The following is a 20858-nucleotide window of genomic DNA, read 5'->3' as shown; positions in this document are numbered from 1 at the left end:
CAGGATCAGCATGGGAGAAAGAAAGATCACCAATCCAGGCAGATATACAAATTAGGAAGAAATTATCTAAGCATTAATTTCTACAGAAATTCATCTACTAAACGAACGAGATTCCATTTGTTTATGGTGAAAGGTCATCTTCTCCACATCCATTTCCAATACTGGTCTCAGAAATAAATCCATCTAGGCCAGCATATTCTCTCCAAAAAAAAAAAAAACCAAACCTTTTTTTTCTTTTTTCTTTTTTTTTTTTTAGTTTATTAAATCTGAGCAGCCATTTCTCTTCGAGAAAGCATTAATACATTTTAAGTCTCATGGATAGGTTGTTTTCATCCAGGCCCTGCCTTCATCAGCTTTGATTCAGCCCATCAGGATCAAAAACACACCTGGCCATCAATCCTGCTTAAGACTGCTGAGAGTTTGGTAATTATGAAATTCTGTAAATATAAAATACTCACTTCCTTTTTAACTTTATGCTCTGCAGCCTGTATCCGTTGTTCCATCTCTTCCTCCAGCTCACTGAGCTGAACTGCTGCTGTATCCTGAGCTCTACAATTTAAAAGTAAATATTCTCTCAGGAGCTGCCCTCTGACTTGACAGAAACATCTAAAACACATCTGCCTACCTCAGCTGAAACAAATTAGACAGACAGACAAGGACACAGTTTAACATCGCCCAGACCAGATCCCAACTGGTATGGTTGGGAACCAAAATCAAACTAATTTGAAGATACAGGGAAATTACATTTTAAATAGCAGCTGACAGCCAATGATTAGTATGAAATACATCATGTCTCCATTTTTAAAATTAAGTTACAGAGATAAAAGGCCCCTCTGGTTATCCCATGAAGAGACTTCAAAAGAATAACTACAGCAACTAGAATTACCCACACATACAAGATCTCTGTCCTGAGCTTATCTGTTTGGTTTTCACAGTGATGATGTGAGATTGCAAATGACAAGTAGTTACAATAGGTAAATACATCCCTTGAAGCTGAAGAAGGAAACATATGGTTTCTAAAATGAAAGTATAATGCTAAAACTCAAAGCTACAGCAAAGGAAGAGGAGTCAAAATGTTTTAAGACACTAAACATAACAATACAGCCTGCAAAAACTTGGTCCAGGACTTACCCAAAATATGATCAGGGAATCATTTAAAAGCTGCTGTATGTGCTTATGCACATGTGTGTGCATGCTGACATGTGCATGCTGAACTCAGTTTATGGAAATACTCCACATGACATATTTTGGCATTAACTCCCAGTAGTTTAACCCAACAAAGTGTGACAGAGAAAAAGTAACTGCATAATTGAAACAGAAACATGACTCACTATACCTTTTTACCGCACTGGCCAAAGTTTCCATCTCTGTGCTTTGAAGTTTGATCTCTCGAATGAAGTTCTTAATGACATGTTCATATGGCTGGATCAATCTTGGTTCCACTATGTGTATGTTCTGATACAGAACACTGACCTGCTCTTGTCTGAAAAGAGAGATACCATTTTAATGCACTCACCTGGAACAATTCTAAATTATGTTTACCCCTCCTGCTTCTCTACTTTAGCTGCTGCTGAAGAAACTTTTTAACTCAAGTAAATTTTTGTACTTCTGTTCATGGTGTATTGAAAAGCATGCCGCTGGACCAACTTATAATGCATATCAAGTTTGTTGGTGGCTCTAATGTTAATCGTAACCTGTGAAAAAGTTTAGAACTTCATAAGAAATGAAAATGGATATGAATATCAAAATCCTATGTTATAAAGGTTGTTTAAAGGGGGCAGAGGGAGGTGATCATACCTCCTTCATGAAAAAAAGGTTTAATGTTCCCTCAGCTGTTGGACTTCTAGTAGTATTTACCTCTCTTGTATCAGTGCATGGCAGGGGCACAGCTGTAGGGGAAATGAGAGTACAGCTCTTCGGTTTAAGACAAATTATTCTGGTCCAGACAACTGTACTCTTCATAATGCCAGCCCTGCTTTATACCCCAAAAAGTTCATTGTTATAAGAAGTAAATCCTGTATATGATTCTCACATGAAAGATAACAGCTGTATCTTGTACAGCAGAAAGAAAAAAGTTTCTGTAGATCCTTTAGTTATTAAAAACCCTCCTGAAATCCTGAAATGTATACTGCTTCTTAAAAGCCGCCCCAATAGAGGCACAGTATATTCCAGTTTCCATTTGATCTGGAAATTTACATAGGCTGTATACAGTTTTAATTGTCAAAGCAAAGAATCTTGACAAGACACTAAAACAAAGAACAGCATATGCATCAAAGCATTATTACACAGGTTACTACATAAAAAGCACTGATTTCTGGTCATACCACTAGTAATGCCATGCAACCCTTTGCATTATGTGACAGCTAGGTTCCAATACCTGGATTACCATAACAATATACCAGAGAAAATTCCACAACAGAATTTAGCAGTCCCAAGGAAAACTGAAGCTGATTGCCACATAGACTATATACCAGAACACGAGGTATTCAAGAACTTAAAAATTAAACAGAAAAAAAAAGGAAAAGGGAAGAGAAGGTCTAGAAAGGTGGAGGAACAGGCCAGTAAGAGGGAAATACAGCGTATCAATGGCAGAAATACAAACAAAAAAAATGTTTTGCAAGTTCTAGTCTAAACCATATCTAACATATCACGAATACATGACCTCTTTTTGTTGTTAAAGGAAAGCTTAAACTCTGATTTAATGACCCTCCTTGTTTGTTAGCTGATGTTTTCCTATCTTCTGTGGAGGCAGTGCTACTTATTATCTTCACCATGGGCACGGTATCAACAATCAGTATATACTCTGTGCATTTTTTCCCACTTGAAGCAATTCCACAACTATGATTATGAATACTGCAGCACTCTGCTCCTTCTATGTGATTTCCCGACTGAAGGTATAACTTGTTTTATTTACAATAGTATCGTAATAGTTACTATAGCTCAGATTCCCATTTTAATCAACTGAACTATTTCAAGACACTGTAAGGTCTGTTTCCAGCTGAAATGCTGAAATCCATTTCAATATACAGAAACGTAACAGCAGCACAAAGAAATATAGATTTATCGATGCCAGGGGCATTTCTGGATACCCACGTGTTTCTGTCTTGCAAAGGGCTTCCTTTACAAGACTAATGGTTTAGCTATATTCAGTGTTTCCAGAAGTTAAGTTAAAGTTAATGTAGTGCTCTGAATATTTTCCAGTGTATGCACACAATTTCTTTTTCAAAACATGTTTTAAGTCAAGAGTAATGTCAAGGTTTGTGAATAGTCACAATAATGCACAGCCTTACCTGGTCATCAGATGCTACAAACTGTGTATAAATAGTATATCATTCAAGAACTCCCCAAATGTATGTTTACTCAACTAATAATTCACATTTTAAAAACTGTTAAGGACATTTTCCTTAGCAGTAATTTTGCACTAGAACAACACTGACATTATCAGCACCATCAGAAATTTAAAACTAGGAAAAAACAAAAAGTAAAAATAAGATTGTACACTTAAAAACTGCCTTCCTTTCACTCTGTACTGTTACAACACACAAATGTGAGATTTCTGCATGAAAGGGTTTACTGCACAACAGGTTTTTGGAACAGTTTTGATAGTACCATGTATCGCAAAGTCTGAGGTTTGGATTCAACAGATGGATACAGCAGATTTGTAGAACTTAAACACTGACTTCCAAGGACACACAGACAGACAAACAACAAATTCAGTATCTCAAGGTGTTACCATTTGCAGAATCCCTACCACACTTCCATTAATGTTGGGTAGGCTTGAAGCTAGAGCCTGGCTGTACTTCAGACATTACAAAATGTAGTCTCTTCATTTGAAATTCTATTTATTTTCGATAGCTGGTAACCTATGCTGCATTTCATAAATTCCTAGCACTTCAGCAGTTGTCCTTCAGAGCTGCAAACTGCTCACCAAAACAGCCAATAAACTATTCCAGATTATTTCAAATTTTAGATAGACGTAAATACTGTGCATACCCAGAATTAGCTGCTGAAGAATGTCACCTCTTCAAACAGTGTGAATGCACACAATGTCCTTTAAATAAGTCACATGTAAAATAGAAATGGCACTAGACACAGTGAGATGGACAGTTTACCAATCTTCCAAGGCAGATAAATTCAGCACAAACTAGCTCAACATATATGATTTTTAGAACTATGAAATACAAACATGAAATCTGTGTTCTGAAACTTTCTTTATTTTTCCTTTAAATTTCACCAACAAGATGCTTAGTAATAACCTTGTTCCCTAGAAAGCAAGCAAACAGTAGGAAAATTACTTGTTACTTGATACTAACATAAAATATTCGTTATATGAGCAAATGTTCTCCTGATTCTCTTCCAAAACATAAGTCACACTGGATCTTTAAGGACCTACATAACTTTTTCATAAAATTATAGGGCAGGGGTCCTCAAACTTTTTAACCAGAGGGCCCGCGTGCGGATGCAGTGGCAGGCAGCCATCTGCGGCTGCTTGGTTTCCCCCCTCAACCCCCGGGGGGGGGGGGGGGGGGGGGGGGGGGGGCGGGGGGGGGGGGGGGGGGGGGGGCGGGGGATCTGTAAATACCGGGGGCCGGATTGAGGACCCTGGGGGGCCGTATCTGGCCCGCGGGCTGTAGTTTGAGGACCCCTGTTATAGGGTTATATTGGTACTCACTCTTTCTCACCCTATCTTGTGCAGGATTAATCAGATGCCGCCTTTAAATCAAATCAAGCTATATCCATGACACTACAAACTTCAAACTATACTACAAATCCTGTGTTCAAAAATAGCACATTTGTAATGTTAACACCAGAGGCTTCCTACCATACGGATTATTAAAGAAGTAGCAAAACTGAAGATACAGTATCTTATGCTGATAGGATTAGAAAATCAATTAGTCTGGCCTTTCCTTACGGTATTTTTTGCCAGGAGCAGAAGACATTTGCAATGAAATATCGTAATGTATTTCTGCAACTTTCATTCTCTTTACAATAATGCTACAGCCACTCCCTCTTGCAGCTTCTTTTCTAAGCGTATGCAAATATACATAACAGAACTGAAAATAGAAATCAGTATCTCTGCTGAACCTCTGCCATACAGCCAAGTCTGCTTTAAGATGCAGTAGTCAGAAGCACAATGTAATTATTGTGAGTGTATTCTCCCTCTGTGATACAAAAAAGCCTGTTCATACTTATTATTCCTCCTTAGTCCAGTGACCAGCTACCATCCAGATGGATTCAAAATATCTCAGTGACCCAGTTTTATTAGTCAGTACTTAGGCTTAAGAAGCAAAACTATACCCACACAACCACAGTTGTGCAGGATTCTGGAAAGGGCCTGGAAGGTTTTTTTAGATTATAATCAGCCACTGAAATTCTCAGTGACACCTGAGTGCTCCTATGGCAACTTTACGGGAAATCTTAATTAAAAACATGACTCAACAACTACTGCAGCAACAAAAAAAACAGAGGAGAAATAAAAGGCATGCCACAAAATTGATGGGACTCGGCTTAATCACTTATGCCTTTGCAATATACTTTCATTAATTGGGAAGACTGCCATTGATTTAATCACTCCAAGTATCCGTGATGAATTAGCAGCAAGCACAGTGATAATATTTTATAGATACACAGTATTTTAGAAGGATGTAACTATATACACTCTATATGAACATGCCATAACTATTTCATGATTATGAGGGGAACTGTTCTGAATTGTCTCTTTCCATATTTTTAATCACTCCTCGGTTTTCACATGCTTTGGTAAGTATCAGTGACACTACTGCAGCAGGATAGATTAGTTTCAGTGAATATTGCCCAATTCGTTCGTTTGTCTCCCATTCTATTTCTTTCTGCAAATTCATTAGTTACTCAAAATTACTTATCAAGAAAGGTTTCACAAATGGATTTCACCAAGCTTACTCCTGAACTCTGAATAGTCTGTCCTTTTTCTGGACAAAAAGGTAACTAGAATGCTCCTGCTTCAGTTTCAGCAAAATTAATCAGAAATGCTCAGGTTTGCCTTTTAAAACTGGTCTTCCTTAAAATCGCTTTTAAATGGATTTAGCTGCACCCCTTTAAGCTCCACACTAACACAACTGTAGGCATTGACAAAAACTAATGCATAGAAAGAGCATTTTTTTATATAGGATATGAAAGAAACTGTCCCTTGGGACCATCTGGCACTATGGTTACCCTATCTACCATACATGCCTTTCTGCTGCTTCTACAAAGTACAGACAAAACACTAGAATCCAAACAAATATAGTATCCTGGCCAAGTACTGTTCTGGCTATACCCTACCTCATCTCCAAGGTTTTATAATGTAAGCTGTCTGTACAATTAGTAAGTGTAATTAGTCAATATTTGCACTTCACAAGTTAACTTAAGCAAAGTTACTGTATACACATAGTTTCGGAGAGTTCCTGAGAGAATTACAGAACAAAAACAAAACTGCCCTGATGATAACACAATTTGTAGTATGATAGATTTAAAGTACCATGGTCGAATACAAGAAGAGGGGGGAGGGGGGGTGGGGGGGGTGTTAAAAAAGAAAAGAAAAAAACCAACATTGGGATTAGAGATAACAGACACTTAGATTATATCAAGTGGCATATTTCATTTAACCCACAGAACTATGCTGCTTCATAACAATTCACAGCACTATTTTTGTTTGCTGAATGTACAGTGACCATTTGCCTAATGATCCACACTCTGAATGCAGCTCAGAGGGAGTTGATAGAATTTATCAAAGAATAACTCTACAGTTGCTCAGTATCTTACATGTTCCCTACGTACCTGCCAGAGAGAGAATGCTATGTTACATGGGCCCCTTAGTCTGACCCCAAGGGTAGTATTTTCAGTAGAGTTTTCCACCAAAGATGTACAAAGTGCAATAAGCCAGTGGAAAACTGGAAGAAATCAAAGGTGTCAGTGATGTTATAATACCACTTGTCCTCATTCACATGGTGAAGATTCAGTGTTTCTTCCATTGCTATTTTGTGTATGTTTACTTGGGTCTGCTTTAGGAAGGTGGAGACTAACCAGTTGACCAGCACTATTTCAGGGCCTCCTGTGCAGAGCACTCTGGGGAGCACAAAGCAGCAAAACAAAGTAAAAGCTCACTTAGGCGGGAGCTGCACATGGGATGTCAGGCTTAGCTAGACAAGGGTTGTCTTGAAAGGCAAGAAAACCAGACCAAAGCATTCACCAGCCAGAAAGGTTTTGTAGGTCCTTCTGCATACATCCATATCTTTCTCAACACTATCCCTTACCAATTAGTGACCTTTGTCTTCACTTCTTTCTTATCCATGTTCTTACCTACAGACTTAAGGTCCCCAAACACTTTCTCTTTGTTTTCTTGACCCAGAAGTCTTTCAAGCTCTGGAAAAATACCATACGTATTTTGTAGGTGCAGGTAAAAGCAAAGATAACCATCACTATGCTTAAAATTTGTTTTCATGCTGATAATATACTCCCAGTTCCTGAGTTTTACAACACTGTTCTAATAGTATCTTCCCAGTGTAGGTGAGCTTTACTCTCAAGACTTCTTGCTGCTCTGTTCTGGTACAGGCATGAAGGGACAAAGTATAAGGTGGTCCAAGATGGGAAGGTCTGAGCTGGGTGGTCAAAGCAAGAGAAGCATTATGCATCTGATCACTGTCCTTACATGGACAGAGTGTAAGACCAATAGCCTATGTATGCCACCAAGAGACAGAGAAAAAACTTTTATTGAAAAGCAGGCACATTGGATATTCCATCATACCAGCCACCGGAGAAGATCGACCAAATCTGTTTCAAAGTGGAAAGGACGTACTTTGGTCACAGCTGAGTGTCTAACACTTTCTCCTAGATTAAATGCATTGAGGAAAAATAGATTACACTAAATCTTAATACGGTGTAAAATTCAAGGTGTGCCTCAACCTGAAGCACGATGGGTTTCTTTAATACTACCTTTTCTTTTTCTGTATCTGTCCCTTCAGAAACAGGCTGCATTGAAAGAAGAACAGATCTGCAATGCCCAGATAAGAGAGCCTAGGCAAGGGCTGATTCCCCGGGAAAGGATTTTTAATGTTTCCAACGAATAAGTACAGTTCCCTTCCTAAAGAGAGAGGTGTGATTTGGAGCCAGTGGAGCAGAGGTGGAAAAGACTGTGGGACAGGGAGGAAAAAAGGAAGTCTGTGGAAAAGGAGAATGCTCCAAATGATACCTTATGACAAATGATCATGTGACATGAAAATACCAGGAAAATAAATGCTACAGTGCTTAAGTTATCTAGCACAGATGTTCTCATTAAAGCAAAAAAACCCGAAAGAGCAGTAAAATCTAAGGGAGCTCAGAAAGTCTCCTAGCTCACAGAAAGGCATCCATCATAACCTCCAGCAGAGCACATTTGTCTAACCCCTGTCATGTGATGTATCAAAAGACATAATTCTCACAGCAGAGATCCCCTCTCCAACACTGTGACAAAGGGGGACCTGGCATTTGTTTTTCCTCAGCATTTGCCTTCATCCCCTCTCCAGGGAACATGCTTCAGCTTCCAAGGAAATCTCTCCAGTGCTGGTATCATGGCTTGTCATCTCTTCGAAGTAAGCAAACCGCTAACACAGCGTGATGCTGTGCTCTGTATTGACTTTGGTAAAAATCCATCCTAGCTTATGACAGCAAGAATACAACAGGTTTGGACATTTTTTTTATGCAGCAAAACCCTTCTCCTTTGCTGTAGCACAGCGGTATACCCCAGGAGCATCACCTGTCTTCACACTTTAAGTAGCTCATGTTAAAAACAGCACTCTTCTCATTCTATCATGTCCCCCAGAGCCACATTTTCTATACAGCTCCAGATGACATGACTGAGCCTGAACTGTCACCATAATCACATTATGAGACCTTGAAATTGCATGATGCATAAAATCTCATAGTCTGGCAGCACCGAAATAGGAGTCCAATGAACAGTCAGCTTGGCCCCAAGTACAAGGCACACAAGTAAGTCAGACTCCAAAACTAAAAAGCAAAGCAATGAAGTATGGAGGACCCTCAGAAGCAGAAGAATTTAACTCAAAATAGGGATACAAACTTTCTCCTCCAGTTTCATCCCCCCATTTGTTCTCAATCTAATTTACTTCATTTTCCAATCAGATTATCCAATCTGCCAAACATCACACAAAAAATTGCCTGGCAGGGTTCAAAGAGACTCAGTTTACCCCAGAGTGATCCCACACTACACAAGAATGGATACAGCACACACAGTCCCAAGTCTTTGTTTTTTCTGCTTGAAGGACTTTGACATTAAAATTTCAAAATCCGTTTTCTGCAAAGTTTTTTGCTTGTAATTTACAGACACAGATAACTGTTGTAGCATTCATAAATACAGGTTTTCTCTTGTCAGTGGATGTTGGATCATTGCCTGTTCAAGCTAAGGAACAGAAAAGCATTGCCATTAGGAGGCTTTCCCACATGCATGTGGCGGGAACCTTCCAATCTTACCACTGAAATCCCAAGAGATCTGAGTTTGGCCACATACTAAAAAAGAATGCAACACCCAGTAACACAGCCAAGGGCTAAACCCTTCCAATGCAGGCAGTACAGGAGCTCTCAATGCCTAGAGTTTCTTAACTTTTTTTGTTTACTCCTGTACCATTGCAAATACTTCTTAGCAGAACAAACTAACTAGCATGCCTGAGTTCTCAGTAAAGCAGATCTCCCATGGCTTACACTGGTATACTCCAGTTGCCAATTCAATAGATATAAACCAAAGGTATTCAACTTTTTGTGTTTAATTACTCATTATACCTGATTGAATATAACAACACAGAAAGTTATCTGCCTTTCAAATGAAATGCATGCCCCCCAAAAGAAAACAAACCTTCTACACAATTCCACTAAAATCTGACTTCACACATTAGGTCATCAACCTGGAAAGAGTTCCCATTTGTTTTGTGTTACAGGCACAATTGCCCACTGAGCAAAGTAAAGACTAAGACACAGTGACCACCTTACCATGAGATCTAACTGAATTCAGTCCCAAAAATCTGTTCAAATGGAGAGGGAAGGAGCAAGGCTGAAAAAAAACTCTCTGATGTTACTCTTCCTGTTTACCTGTAACAAATACAGCCACAGCTCCAGTACAGACTCGGATGATTTAAAGTGTAAGCTAACAGAACTGTACAGCTGATACACCAAACTACAGAGAGGCAGGATCCATCCCATAGTAACACTATGTTTTTTAAAACTAATTAAATTCAAAATATGCTTACTGTAGCATATGCTTATTTTAGTATCTGGAACAAGGCAGTACCTGGCAGTAAACAATGTGGCATCTCATGTCTGCTACTACATTGAGGACTGGGTCAGGACATTGATCTCTTACTGTGTTCACACCCCGTTATTGAGACTCAGTCACAGAAACACAGAGGCTGAACCGTGTGTATTGGTATCAGTGAAAAATTTCCCCTTGACTTCCATGGGTGCTCCATCATGCCCAGGAATGATAGAGACCATAGGCGTTTACTGAGTCGTTTTCTCCTGACTTCAGCCCTGGTTTTAGCTCGCTACTTCCACCTGATAATGCCTTGTTTCTCGCTATATAAATCACAATAGCATCAAAGCACACGTGCCAGTGTTTTGCTAGACGGGGGTCAGAAGGTATAGCATTTTGAGGGACTGGACCCCAAAATGATTGAGATAAAAAGCACACAGGATCGAGATTAAAAATATGGACAACAAACTCCATTTATCTACGTTTGAGGAGTTTCTTCTTTGTAATCACTTTTCTCATGGTTTTCGATGCCAATGTTACAGCAAACATATAAAAAGTAATAAACCAACTGTTTTAGAGTATTGAAGATGCAGGTATGTTCCACACTAAATCTGTTTTTCAAAAGTACTGCCTTTCCTGGGAAAAAAAAAAAAAACCTTAACTGATAAGCAACTAAAAAAAATTAAAACAACTTAAATAAAAAGACACATAACTTTTTTGAAGTACCAGCTTGTACTTTACATGGCTTTGCTACATTCTGTTGCTTAAAAACTCTCCTATGCCCAGACTCCTCAAACAATTACAATAAATTCATTACTTACACAAGTGGTCCTAATAATTTCAGTGGGACAACTCACATGAAAGAAAACTTACACATACATTTCAACAAAAAGACATGCGGGCCACAAATGGAAAAACGTTGAGCTTTAACACAGATCTGCTACTAGCACTTCAGGACAGGAAAAAGAACAAGAAAACAAAGGGCACACTGTTCTTCAGCTGACGTTGGCACACACCTAATAAATACAGCCAACTACAAGGATGTTCAAAGCTATTTATAAAGCTGAACATGAATAGGAAGCATTTACATCAAGTTACTGCCCACCTGATACACATGTATTTAGCTATCAAAATCTAGGTCTGTTTGCAATTTTTATACATAAGAAATTAATCAAATGACATTGTGTCATAATGAATTTAACAAAACTAAAGGACACGTCTGCACTGTCAAGCCAATGAAAGCTATTTCCATTTCTTCCTACCACCCTCTTAGACAAACAACTGGACTATATCAAACTGCTGCTACAACATAGTAACCAAGATACTGAGATAGGCTTATTACCAAAAGGATGCTTTCACAAGCCACTACTCTTTATGAGTCAGGTTTTTTCCATCTCCTGTTGAGTTTCTGTTAGATTTAGGTTAAGTTACTAATTGCTTCTGCAAGTTTTCAAACAGCACTTTTGTTGTTCTCTTCCTCTAGAAAGCAAGTATGTAGCAAGGAAGGCATCATGAACTAGGTAAGAGAGACCTGCATGAAGTTTTTGATATGCCTGAAATGGAGCAATCCAGTAAGACTAACTAATGTTTCTTATCCTTCCAGCCCAAAGAGAAAAGAACAGTTTAATCCAGTTGTGCATGAGTAGCAGGTTGAGTAACTGAAAATTTCTCTGAAGAAACTTTTCATCTCACAATCTGAACTCATTTTTTCAAAGTGGCTAGAACCAGATTATTGGGGTAAATAAGAATTGAAGGTGCACTATATGGAGACTGGTGTGATAACCATTTGCCAAAGATTTAATACATGCTCTCGTAAAACAACATATTGCACGTTCAACTCAATTGTTACAAAAATCACACCAAAACTAGTGTGCTCTTTATTAGCTTCTGTATACCTCATAGCCAGGATCGGCTGCAACTTTACACGGTCTCACTGGATATACTCACGTATGAGGTTTTATCAACAGCCTCTCAGTTAGCTCCCAAGCCCTTAAACTCGGATTGTTTGTTTTCCATCTTAAATTACAACTTCTACACGAAGCAGAATCACTCTGTACTTTTTATGGCCAACATTTTCATATCGATTTAGAGTACCTTTAGTGCTATCAGTAATCTTTGAATAGATTATTCCAAACGACCAAAATGTGCCTCTGTGAACTGGAACCAGCTCGGTACTGACAGACCCGTGGTAATCCGGTTCCATCCCAAACCAAGCTGCCATCAGTTCTCTTCACCCAGCTGACTGGGAGGGCAAAGACCCCCACGGGCTCGGCCAGCTCCTCCGCCGGGAGCCGAGCCTCGGCACACGGCTAACCTGCGGGCAGAGGGGTGGCTTGGTCTGCCTCCGCCAGGAAAAGGAGGACAACGGTGCACGAGAGCTGCAGGCGGGCAGCAAAAGTGTCATTCACGGAACTGGCCACACTTGGCGTCCCGTGGGTCCCACCGGCCGGACTTTTCCCACGTGGGTGGGTCCCCGGCACGGCCGCGCTGAGGAAGCGAGCAAGCGGCTGCACGCTGGAAGAAGAGCTGGAACCCCCCAAAACCGGGAAGGAGCTGTGGGGACGGCCCCATCCACCCGCAAGTTAAGTTCAGCGAGCGAGGGGTCCGGCTGAACTCCGACATTGCGTGAGCGCCGGCAGCAAGCTGCAGCCAGGACGCCGCTCCGCCTCCGGGGGGCAGCGGGGGCGGCTGGGCGCCGGCAGGCTCAGCCCCGGTCCCCTGCGGCCGCGGCCCCGCTCCCACCGCCGCCGCGCCGGGGTCGGCGCGGGTGCAAGCGGCGGCGCCGGCGGGCCCGAGCCTCACCTGGGGATGTACCTCGCCTCGTCCCCGAGCCGCACCTCGAAGTCCCTCCACGGCTGCTCCAGCCCCGCGGCAGCCCATGCCGCCGCCGCCTCCTCCTCCTCGCCCCCCGACTCGCCGCCGCCGCCGGGCCGCCGCCGGGTGGCGCCGCGGAAGCCACGGGCGAACTCCGGGAAGGTGATGGCCCCGTCGCGGTCGCTGTCGAGGCGCTGGAAGATGGCCTCGGCCTCGGCCGGCCGCACCCGCAGCTCGGCGCAGAGCGCCGCGAAGTCCTCCCGCTCGATGCGGCCCGAGCCGCTGGCGTCGCAGGCCAAGAAGAGGGCGCGCAAGCGGGACAGCTCGTCCCCCGCCGCCTCGCGATCCATCGGCCAGGGCCGGGGCGCGGGTGCTCTGCCCGCTGCCGGGACGGGACGGAACGTGGCTCGGGCACAGCTGCGCCGCCGGCTCGGCGGGGTGGGATGGGCCCTACTCCGCCCCGGCGCCCCGCGGGGCCGGGCGCGGCCGGGAGGCGAGGGGCGGGCCGCAGGTGGCGGCTCTCGGCTGTGGCAGGCGCCGGGCCGTGCCGGGCGGCACAGGGGCCGGCCCGCCGCGCCCCCGGGAGGCAGCAGGAGGGCCCCGACCCGGCGCCGGCAGGTGCCGGCCCCCTGCCCCGGGCTGCGCCGCCGCCCCGCCGCCGGGCAGGGTGTCCCCCCGGCGCCCCGCAGCCCAGCGCAGGTTGCAGACACGTACCGCCCCCTGCAGCGCTCGGGGGGAGCCCCAGCGCTGTGCGGCCACCGTAAGGCGTTAAACCTCACCTCTGTTGTCCGGCACAACAAAAATACTCGTTACGTTCACGGACGACAAAGATCCCAGGATGACCCAAAGTTTCACTAGATTAATTCTTGCTGACTACGAGTACGCGCTCACTGCTGTCCCATCACTAGTAATTTAGAAATTACATTGTAAAAATACCGGTTTAAACAGAAAATGTGAAAGCTACATTGAAATCAATAACCAAAGGAGCCAGATTTTCAGTGCTCTCTATATAATATATATATATTGACAGGACTTGGACACCTAACCCAAACTTCACTGGAAGCAGTTAAGGTTTAACTTTTTTTTTTTTTTTTTCCACTTCCCTGCACTTATTCTTGTTTATGTCTAACTGCAAATGTAAATTATGTATGCCAAAGCTGTGCTAGAGTTAAACAGAATACAAATCCAACTATCAAAACAGTGTTTTCTTATTGACAGAAACATAGCCCAGGGCTAAGTACGTGATCCAGCAAAGCACAGGTAGTGCAGCTGACCTCTCCTCAGAATAAATCACATACTGAAAATGGGAACTCTAAAATACTCCTCTGCCTAAAAGGTGTGGAATGCCCTCAAAGGAAATTATCATTATTTTACAGTTTTTGATTGCTGTCTTTTCAGGCTTAGACAGGCTCAGTCTATAATCCTGCCAACAATCTAGTCAATAATTATTTTTTTTCTGAAATATTCCATGATATTCTAGAGACGTATAGCTGTTAAGAAATTTGGAATATAAATTCTAGCTTTAAAATATCAGATATCTGAAGGACTTCCATTTATTATTTTACACATTCTTGTCACTACATTTCTATTACACAATTGTAGAACTACTAAGAGTAGCAAAGTGGTATCATCTTCATGTTCTGAGTCTAGCAGAAACCAGTGTATTTGTAAAGCAGAGTTAATTTAACAAAAGTGTTTTTTCTGTTCCATGGTTTCTCATTTGCCCACCAATTTTTTGTACCCAAAGAGTATCGTGAAGCCCTTATGGCACTGATGAAGCAATCAAAAGGAACAAACTTGTCTTGCTTACATACACCAGCTCTCTGTTCAGATGAGTGAGGACATTTGGCTTTCAGTATGGACAAGCTCCTGAGCTGAACTTGGAAGACCCTCATCCAGGGCTGAATGTGTCTCACAAGACCAGCAGGGAGTTCCCACTCAAATCAATGTGGTCACCTTCTTATTTCCTCTTGTGGCTGCAGGTTTATGAATTTATGTTTGTCAATAATCCTTATCCTGCCCACTCTCTTTTTCACTCTGTTGTGTGTCTCTCTTGTGGCAGTGGCTACTTTTGACTGCTAAGCAGAGGGCATAGGCTTTGAACGTACAGCACACATCTTTTATTTTTCTCTGAGATCTAACATCAACTTTTCACAAACTTTTCTATTCAATCCTGTTTTAATATGGCTTGGGGTTTGACCATCCTGCTGCAAAGGTCTGAATCTTTATTTTCTTTGAAAAGTTTATATGTGATACAAGTAAATAATAAGGAAGATTGAAAACAAATGGAAATCTTCACATTAATATTCAGTTTTGAATCCAGCCATATAAAAGTCTTGCAATTATTTTCCAATGCAGTGCCTAGACAGGCCATATTTCTGCTTTTATATGCAGGTAGTCCCTTGTGTATCCTCTTTGGTATCTCCCTTATTTCCACTGTTACAGGAGTTTTGTCATGCACATCTCAGGCACTGGCTTGAGGTATAGTGTGTCATTTTGCACTGCCGTGCCATAGGTACATCCTGCAAAACAGATGATGCCTGCAGTGTTACACAATGCCACGCAACCAGTGTTTGCTTGGCAGGACATGGTTCAGTCAAATGGTCCCAACAAAACAGCAGAGAGATAAATAAAAGAGCATTTATTTTATGAAGCCTAAGAGTGAGTCATCAGGGCAGGATTGCCAGCAGGCAATGGCAAAACGGTGGTTTGTTCTGAAATTTCTATCTGAAATTAAGCCCATTCTTAGAAGGACCTGTCCCTTCAAATGCAGCTCTAAATTAATATGCAAAACCAAAGCACTGTTTCTGTGGTCTACTAGTGTGGAGAAGTTCTAAATTCCTAAGTAAGATACCAAAACTACAGATACTGATAGACTCCACGTGCAATTTTCAGTTTTTCTGTTTTACTTCCCTGTGGCATGAAACAGACAAGCTGGCCAGAGTACCTGCTCGGCTGCAGAAGCAGAACTGAGCGCAAAATCATGCTCCTGAACTTCAAGGAGGCCTAGGAGAACACAGGAACAAGAAGAGATAAATTGTATCACTACTAAAGTGTCCTATTATACTAAGTGGGAAAAGGTGGGTTTTGATGTTGTTACAGCGGCGGAGGTTAAATGGAGCTGATCGATGAGAAGAGACAGGTTATGTGTGGCACCACATGACATCAAGACTGTGCATTGCCCCAGGACGCACAGGAGCAGAGAAGCTGAGCTGGCTAGTGGGATAAGCTACAGAACTTTTAAATACTATTTGAATACATGTGGTCTCTGAGAGTAGTTTTGCAGACCTGTGCAAAAGCGCAGAGAAGTTGGAATGGTGTGCTCCAGGCAGATCCCATGCCTGAAATAGCAGCCTTCTTCCTATACCTCTCTATATACTGTTTTAGGACTCTTACATACATGCTAAAGGAAGACTTTTGCTTGGAATACCAAGTATTTTGAAGTTAAGAAATAGAACATAAACTGGAAGAATTGTTCAGTAGTTTGTTTCTCATTATTTTATGTGGCCTTAGGCATTATTTACAATTTAATGCACACTATTCAGACCTTACTCTGAAGACAGAGTATCTATTTCCTATAGTTAATATAGTTAATATATTGCATATATTAACTAATCTTCCCAATATTACATATGATTAAGAATGTGAATGGATTCCCCTATGGTTGCAATAACTCTCTTATTCACCTTTGTCTGTTTTACATTTGGACAGTTTAACAAATTTAGCACAAATTGTGCAGTTTACTTGGAAAGTAAGATAGAATTGACCAGTAATATAGAAACATCTTATTGAAAACAGTCAATATTACACACATGTATAGTACTGGCCACAGCAACATGAAAAGTAATTAATTAAACCTACCTCAATTTCTCCATTCACTGACACAAACTTTACCACCTCTGCAAGCCACCGTATATCTCAAAACATCACAATCCCAGTCTGGAGCTCCATCTCTTCCTTTTGTACCTGTACCTGTTCATGAACCTCGCCCTCCCCCTACCATCAGGAAGGGAAGCAGGCAGGTGAAGGACATGGTGAGAGGGTGGCATGCAGAGTGGAGTGGCTCTGGGAGGTCTCCAGCAGATGGGCCATGGTAGTGGTCCTTCCCCCCTCCATTTCCCTTCCCTGCCTTTCTCTACTGTGCCTTCATTTGCACTTTTTATGACTTTGATGGCATTTTCAGCTGTTCACTCAGTTATGTCCAGGCATGCACCTTGTGTGAAGCATATAGGATAGGTGCACATACTTAAATGCCAAGTCTGGCATATAGATCATTGCTACATACTTTCATTCCCTGCTGTATAATTTGTAGTGCTTCTGAATGTGACTCACTATTACTCTCTTCAGTTAAAAACTAAGGGTAATGTGTTTTAACAGGCATCTATGTAGACTGTACTTCTCCAATATATTACATCTTTATAACCTCTGAAGGGGAAAAGGCATAACCTATATCTTTAAAACTGAGTCCAAAGCAAAGAAATAAAGAAACTTGCATAATATTGCAAAAAACCCCATAATTTTATGCTTTCACTTTACCAAAAAATGAGACACAAAGTGACATAAAAGCTCTTTGTCAAAGCAGAGATACATTTAAAAGCCAAAAACGTCTCTCAGGATACACCAAATTTTTCATTCAACTGAAATGTTAGCAGTGAGGTTATGAAAGACTTTTACGGTTTCATTGATTTCTTTAATGGACTCCAGACCATGGCTGAAGTGGAAACCATTCAGATGAAGCATCTTCAGCCTGCAACAGAGAAAATGGAACATTAATAAAAGAATAGTGAAGTAACCAAGGTGCTTTTACAGAAATTGTTAAGTATTGGCAGCAAAGGAGTTACGGACATTTGACATCCTTTTTAAAAACTTGTCTGTGTGATCAACAAAATAGCCAGCGTGATGCTGAAATGACCAATAATGCCTGCTGGAACTAGTTTGAAGGCATTAGCAGTCATCCTCATGCTGCTCTAGCAACCATATTCCAACCCCAGAAATAAGAAAAAGACTGTTGTAAAGACATGCTGTTATGTTGCTAATTCTAAAATTCTGTAATGGTTTTGAATAACGTAAGCAGCTACCAATAAATACTTGTAAATTTAATTTTTTACAGGAAATGTTTTTCATCATATTTTCATCATTTTTTTATTCAGTCCTATTTTTAAGGTGTTTGTTAGGAATCCTAACAAATACTGTGATTTTTAATGACAAGAATACAAATGCAGAATTGGCTGAGTGATATGCAAAAGAAGTCACCAAAGCCTAAATTCCACCTTCAGGTATCGAAGTAACACTTACTCAAAACCAGAAGGGCAAATGAGGCTGACATGAAAAGTTCCACAACCACCCTAGAAAACAGAGGCTTTCCTTCCCTTGTCTTTTCAGTCCCATTAGGCTCAAAGAAATCCAAGCTGCTAGATCCATTTTGCATTATTTTCTTGTGGTAAGGCTGGATTGCTACAACAAGAAGTAACTGTGTTGTTCTGTGGAAGGAACACCAGATCACTGCTTAATTTCTTATTATTTCTTTCTCCATAGCTGTAAAAAAGTTATCTAAAGCAAAATTCTCTGAGTCCATTCATGAAAAGAACTGAAAAGAAAAAGTTATCTTCTATGCACAGAGAAATAGTATGTTGATGGACAAGTCATTTATTGCATTAAATTGTTACACATTGCTCATTATTAAGAGTTTTAATTTCATCATGAGCTAAATACTCTTTCATGCATGGTCACACATGGTGAAATCCATATTGATCAGGCTCCTAAGTTTCCCACAGAAGCCATGAAAAGAGCCACTGGTAGTGCCGTAATGGAAAAAATATTCTAAAGAGATAAGGAAAATATGCTTTGTAGTTTAAGGTAGCATCTTTATTAACTGAAAGATATACAAGCTAGTAGGTACATAAGCCTTCATTATGTTTGATACCTTTTCCAATTCTAATAGTCAAAAGCAAATTACAACTACTGATGAACCTTCTCTGTTCTTAAAGAAATGGCCATCTCAAAATGCAATTCCTATGTGCAAATCTAGTTAACAATAAGCAATGCATAAGACAGAGGATTGATGTGTTCTTTTCAAGATAGAGGTGAACAATGTTTGGTCAAACAGACATAGCGCCTTCCAGTTAGGATTAGCTTTGACTGGTGTCAAAGCTTTTTCAATGATACAGCGAGGTCCAGGTTTTCCCTGCAGACAGGAAGATCACTGTTTCACCCTCTTCCTACCTCCCTTTCTCGCTCAGTGTGTTGGAACATTTCCCCAGAAGCAGGAGAATCAAGTTTAATTCACTGCCCTGCCTAAAGTAAATTAATGTTACCTATCTTTTTCCTCATTCAAGTATCCTAACCACAAAATTAGTGGGGACAGTTGATGGAGTTGATGAGCATCCAGCTACTTAAAGCCACTGCTCCAAGTACCTGTGTTTTACAGTGCCTTATAACTAGTCAAAACGGTCTTTGGAGCAGATGCTGGACACCAGATTTCCCTACGCTAGTTGATCACTGATCCATCCTCCATTTCTCTCTGTCTGGTCTGAAAAATCTTATATTATGTTCACAGATTCTGGCTAAATGGTATCTAATCAGTCACTTGAACAACTGTAATGACAGTTTAAAGGACAGGGTTTCTTGTATTGAACAAGAAATATCTGAAACTGTTCAGACAGAGAGGAAGACTGAATCCATCTCCCAAGATTTTGTGTAATGCTCTTACTTTCAGGTTGCTCTATAACGAAGACAAATGTAATCAGTACTTCCTTCTGTTTTATCTTGGGCAAAAGTGGCTGTGACTGTTTCATCATGTGAAACCTTCTCCTGTTTATGTTAGGCAAACTCTGCATACTGACATCAGAGCAGGTCTTTAAAGAATGAGGGAAGAATGTCTCATTTCTGGATTCCAAGATTTTGGCTGTTGAGCTGCTCAGTGCCCACAGGGCTATTGGACATGCTCACAACTTCAGGCTTTTGAGCAATTTTCCTGGGGAAAACAGAACTTGTCAATGCCCCATTGGAAGCAGGTTTGAAAGGTGTCTCTTAGTCCCTTTGACTACAACTAATAATTTCAAAAGTGCCAGATCTCAGGCAAAGGCATTGAAACTCAACCACCTGCACTGTTACATTATTTAGAACAATCCCCCAGCATTGGATGCAGGAATACTAGTATCTCCCAAATTATTTCTGTGGCCTAAAGAACACTGTTTAGGAGATAGGGTAAGTCAGTTTTAATGTGGTCACCCCGTTTTGGAAGGTAAATCCAATTTAATAACAATGAAGTGGACACTGCCATGCCCACTGACCTCAGTGCCAGAGAACAGTTATGGTGTTTTTACTAGGGTAGAAAACTGGCTCATGTAGGCCTTTTTATTTATAAAAGGTCAGAATAACATTCAAGATTATAATCTTATTAGAATTTACTTCCTGAGTATATAGTACTTTCAAAATAGTTCAAATTTAAATGCTGAATAAATGGGAACACCACTAATTTGACCTTTCTCCACTTAAGCCTCTGTCATGTGAGAAGTAAAATAAGTGCATTCAAAAACATTAAATAATTATTTATTAAAATGTATGACCAAACAATATTGCAATAAAAAAATGGAGAGCTGGACAAGAAGAAATGTGTAGTGAAGCATCCCTCAAGAATCTTCTAAATAGGAAAGTGTTAAAGGAAATTCCTGGGTTTTTTAAACCAAAGGAGATTAAAGGTTACATGACTCAGAGCTGAAAAGTAAAACAAACAATAAAAAACCCATGAAGTTAAAAAGCCACACTAATTCTTCTAGAATGTGAAATA

General features: G+C 41.0%; 1 protein-coding gene across 1 annotated transcript in view; it reads right to left on the bottom strand.

Moving 5' to 3' along the window:
• The window catches only part of RASEF (RAS and EF-hand domain containing), a 37277-nt gene extending 23669 nt beyond the window's left edge, over positions 1 to 13608 (bottom strand). The window contains exons 1-3 of the mRNA XM_056325564.1: positions 13058 to 13608; positions 1337 to 1483; positions 459 to 549 (exon numbers count right to left, since the gene is read on the bottom strand). Coding sequence (XP_056181539.1) covers positions 459 to 549; positions 1337 to 1483; positions 13058 to 13419 — 600 coding nt within the window. The 5' untranslated portion in view covers positions 13420 to 13608. The remainder of the gene's footprint in view (positions 1 to 458; positions 550 to 1336; positions 1484 to 13057) is intronic.
• Between the last annotated feature and the right edge of the window lie 7250 nt (positions 13609 to 20858).

Source organism: Falco biarmicus, chromosome Z (assembly GCF_023638135.1).
Source record: "Falco biarmicus isolate bFalBia1 chromosome Z, bFalBia1.pri, whole genome shotgun sequence".
Classification (NCBI taxonomy): domain Eukaryota; kingdom Metazoa; phylum Chordata; class Aves; order Falconiformes; family Falconidae; genus Falco; species Falco biarmicus.
The sequence above is the reverse complement of the archived record's forward strand: the minus strand, read 5'-3'. Positions and strand labels throughout refer to the sequence as shown.